At 52.0% G+C, this 4,677-nt stretch overlaps 1 protein-coding gene across 1 annotated transcript in view; it reads right to left on the minus strand.

The window, feature by feature from the left end:
- The window catches only part of B4GALNT3 (beta-1,4-N-acetyl-galactosaminyltransferase 3), a 34,707-nt gene that overhangs the window by 13,718 nt on the left and 16,312 nt on the right, over window positions 1–4,677 (minus strand). Inside the window, exons 8-9 of the mRNA XM_034645975.1 lie at window positions 2,950–3,028; window positions 2,758–2,824 (exon numbers count right to left, since the gene is read on the minus strand). Coding sequence (XP_034501866.1) covers window positions 2,758–2,824; window positions 2,950–3,028 — 146 coding nt within the window. The remainder of the gene's footprint in view (window positions 1–2,757; window positions 2,825–2,949; window positions 3,029–4,677) is intronic.

A 4,677-nucleotide genomic window follows, 5' to 3' on the forward strand; every position in this document is an offset into this window, starting at 1 on the left:
CCCTGGTAGCGCTGCAGGGGGAGCCCATCCACCAGGTAGCTGGGTTTGTAGGGACAATCGGGCAGGACGTGGCGGAGATGAGTCTTGGGGATCAGAGGCACTGAGGACAGTAAGGGAAGAGGGATGAGGGTGGGGACGCAAGCCTGGAACGGGCTAGCTTCAAGGCACCAAGGCTCTCGGCTGAGGGGAGGACCGAAGGCCTCCACTCTGAGCGGGCACCTTTTGGTATGCGCTCATGGCAGCCGTGGGCAGAGTCCAAGTCCATCAGCGGAGGTTGCCAAACCAAGGCTGGCACCATTCCTCTGCGGTGGGTGCATTCAAGAAGCCTTGGAGGCCAAGGACTCGGACTTGGTCCCCGGTTCATGGCACGGTGAGTGCTGTACAGGGCCAGCCCCAGTGAAGGTTTAGAAACGTCCAAGAGGCCACCGAGTCTCATCTTAGCGCAGGGCCAATAACCGAATTTCCTCCCAGCTGTTGTGCGGGTTTGAGGGTCGGGGGCTCTCTCATCTATTAAAGTATAAACGCTCCCAAGAATTTACGACTCCAGCACCTTGGTGGGAACATACTTCTCTCGTTGGATTAGAAGAGTTGGGATCCAGTAGGAAAGTATGATATATGTGATTGTGGAGGGACACGCAGGGACTTCTGGGCTCTAGTTCTAATTCCTGTCCTGGGAGGTGGTTACACAACGTTTGCTGCGTAACGACGTGTGTAACGGTAAAATCGTACACATATATATTTTGTACTTTTCCGTATGCATGTTATATTTTACACTCCAAGGGAAAAACCAAGATTCTCTGACTCTGGGGATACTGTGGGAGAAGTGACAATCTATGGAGTCTCCTCTACTGACACCCCGGGGCCTGGCAGCATACGGCACCCAGACTGGATGACAAGCATGCGGCCAAGGCCTTACCTCGATAGAGGGTGTCCCGAGGGTCAGGCCGCAGCATGTCTGCGAGGGGTGGCTCCTCTCTGGGAAGAGAGTCTCGGGAGCCTGCATGGCTGGCTGCTGTCTGAGGGATATGGCCCACGTCATCCATCCTTAGGACGGTCTCATCTGGGCCCAGGGAGGAAAGAACAGAAGCAGCTGTGAGTCTGAGGCAGAGCCGGAGCCCAGGCTTCTGTAATGCCCCCCAGGGATGGTACGGGTGTGCGTAATCCCTCTCCCCTCTAGCCCTGCCCTCTCACAAGTTGTGGGTTCAGCTACTGATTTCCCTTGGACCCACTCGACCAGCCCCATGGCTACCACAAAGCACAACTTTGTGCAAATGGGAAAAAGACACCACTTCCTCAAGTGTGTCACCGCTCTCTGCTGGAAATCTGTCATCGTGAGTCTGCTACATTTATGTCACAAACACGTATTGAGCACTTACCAAATAACCAGCCGGCACTGTTCTAAGCATCTCACAAATACCAAACCACTTCATCTCCATAAGCACCGCATGCCTTAGGTGTTTACTGATTATTCCTACTTACAGACTAGGAACTTTAGCAAAGAGAATCTAAGTCATTTGCCAAAGACTACACAACCGGTCAGTGGCAAAGCTCAATCTGAACCTGGGCAGTGTAGTCTCAGCCTCCGGGTTACACCGCATCTCAGGTAGACCAGCCAGCAAGGCGGACCACAGCAGGGCACCCCCTTGCGTTCTCAGCAGCCCGGCTCATCGCCCACCCCATCCTCCCCCACTACCCCTGCGCCCCACCCTGCCCCCACCAGTATTCTCCTCTCCAAGTGGGCCAGGCCTCCTCCTCCCCTTTCTAACCACTTGGGGACTGCTTGCTCGCTGTGGCTCGCTGCCATCTGAATTCACCTGTCTTCAGTCCCAGGAGCAGCTCTCCTATACCGGGGCTGGTTACCTCTGGCTCATCTAACTAGTTTCTTCGCTGATCTTTACTATGGGCCTCTTTCTTCTCGTTTCACATTTATCTACGGACTCCAGCTCTCCCTTCTTCCTCCTGCACCGACTCACCTGCTGACAACCTGCCCCTTCTGCCTTGACCTCATGGCCTTTAGCTTCGTTCACCCCAACCTCTCCCACCTGTCCTGCCCATGCCACACTGCCCCCATGTCCAGTGAACCCACACTACCCCGGCCTGTCCCCATCCTGTCCTCCTGGTCTCTTACACACTTCCCACTGCCTTCCCAGTCTCCTCCCAGCACTCAGCTTTCCCTTCCTCCTTTAAGGTTCTGACCCCGCTCTTCCTACACCCGGGCCCACATGGCCTCACCTGCCCGGTGGTGATTTTTTAGTGGGGCCTGCAAATGCATAGGAAATAATGAGCAATACATAGTACAACTGAAGAGTTCATTTACTGCAAATCTAAAGCAGGTAAGAAAGTTTTTTCAGCTCTGGTCATGGCTTTGTGAAGAACCATGGGACCCTCAACTGTGAAATAGGAAACTGGCCTCACTCAGAGGCTTTTCATCTGGAGTGAGCCTCACGGTCTCTGGATGCCTTTGAAATTGTACACAACATATTGTGTGTAGATGGACAAGGGCATTTTTCTAGGGCAAGGTCTCAGTAAGCTTCCAGCAGGTTCTCAACAGTGTCACTGACCCCTGAGAGTTAAGGATCTCTGACCTTAGGGTCCCTTTAAGTTCTGTTCCTTGTTCTGGACCCCCTTCCACCCACATTCCAAGCACCTTGAGCTCTAGCCTCCACCCCTCCCCTGACCAAAGCCCCCCAGCAGACTGAGCCCCACATGTTGGCACAGCTTGCCTCTGTCTCCAGGGGAGGAGCAGAGCCTACTCACTTGTGAAGAGGGACAGGGAACGGGAGTCAATAATGGTGAACTTGGCTCCGGGGTCATTCCGTCGCCACTGGAAGAGGAGAGAGGGTGGATGCGGAGGGTTGGAGGGAGCTGGATTTAGAAAAGGGTTCCAGGGACAAGGGGTGAGGAGTGGCCCCAAGCTGAGCTGGGGGGCAGGAATGGCGGAGCTCTCACCGCAACTTCCACATGATCTGTGCCCTTGTCGTTCTGCTTGTGCAGCACCTCAAAGTAGTACCTCCGGGAGGCCGCCAGGCTGGCAGGAGAGAGCAGAGACACGGAAGGCTATCTTCTCAGGTGCTGTGGTTGCCTTTCTGACCCACTCCTCTGCCGTGCCACACCAGCTCCCACCTTGCACCTGCAGCCTCCCCTTGTCCTTTTCTCTCTGCTGCCAGAATCCCAGGAGTTTCACTTTTAATTCTGGCCTGGTGTCCCCACGCTACCTCTTATTCACAGTGTAACTTTAGTTTTCTCTTCTGTAAGACGGCGGTTTTAACAGTACACACTGTACAGGAAAATCAGAGGAAATACACGTCTTCCTCAACTCATGATGGGCTTACGTTCTGACAGACTCATCGTAAGTTGAAAATATTGGAAGTCAAAATGCATTTAACACATCTAACCTCCCGAACATCATAGCTTTGCCTGGCCCACCTTGAACGTGCTCAGAACACTAGCATTAGCCTACAATTGGGCAAGATCATCTGACACAAAGCCTAAAGTGCTGAACAGCCCACATAAGTTACTGAATGAAAGTGAAAAACAGCATGGTGGTATGTGCACAGAATGATTCTAAGCATATCAGTTGTTGACCCAGTGATCGATCCGGTAGCTGACTGGGAACTGAGGTTCACGGCCACTGCCCGGCATCACAAGAGACTACTGTAGCCCTCACTGCTAGCCTGAAAAAAGATCCAAATTCAAAATCTGAAGTACAGTTTCCACTGAATGCATATCACTTCTACACCATCGTCAAGTTGAAACATCGTAAGTTGAACTATTGTAAGTCTGTAATAGTAACCCTTACAGAGTGGTTACTACACGCCAGACACTATTCTAAGGGCTTTATACATACCAGCTCACTTAATTCTTATTTATAGAATTTATAGAATTTGCCCCCAAATCACTGAAGTAGTAAGTGGTGGAGCTGGGATTTGGACCCAGGCAGTCTTGCTTCTGGGTCCATGACATTAGCTGCCATGCTGAGTTCCACGTAAAGTGCTCACCACAGAGACTGGACATAGCAAGCACTCTGCAAGCTAGACCGTCTTATTGTTCCCGACCGCTATTATCACCATGAAGCTGATTCATGTTCTTGTCTGTGTGTGCAAACCACCAGGTGGCACTCTAAAGTTAAGCTAAGTTCCTCTTCCAGCATGTTAAAGCTTCTAGCCACTACAGGATGGGAAAGGCCTGGTCTCCCTCTAGTCTCCCAAGGGATCACAGTGATGAGGAACTTTCCGCAGCACAGGCAGAGAGCCAGTGTCCAGGCTGTACCGCTGTGGAAATCTCCAGGGATGAAGCAAATGGGAAGGGCAAGGGCTGGGAGAAGAGAGACCTATTTTGTTTTCTAGTCCTGAGTGTCACTAAATAGCTGTGTGACCTTCATCAAGTCGCACCCCTCTCTGAGCCTCAGTTTCCCCATCTGTAAAACAAGGAAGGATGGGCCAGATGGTTTCCAAGTCAAAGACTTCATTTATCAGAATGCATGAGTGCTCAGGCACGCTGAGCCTCTAGGGTAAGGAAGGCTGGAGAGCAGGGAGGGTACAACTGGGCTTCCTGCCTCTGATTTGGCCTCAGTACTTGACGTAGGTTGGGTTTTTTCTGTCGCTCACAGGAATGTCATGAGACTCCCTACTCACCTCACTGGCTTGGAAATTTGGCTCTGAAATTTCCCAAACTCTC

Source organism: Ailuropoda melanoleuca, chromosome 16 (genome assembly GCF_002007445.2).
Source record: "Ailuropoda melanoleuca isolate Jingjing chromosome 16, ASM200744v2, whole genome shotgun sequence".
In the NCBI taxonomy this organism is placed as follows: domain Eukaryota; kingdom Metazoa; phylum Chordata; class Mammalia; order Carnivora; family Ursidae; genus Ailuropoda; species Ailuropoda melanoleuca.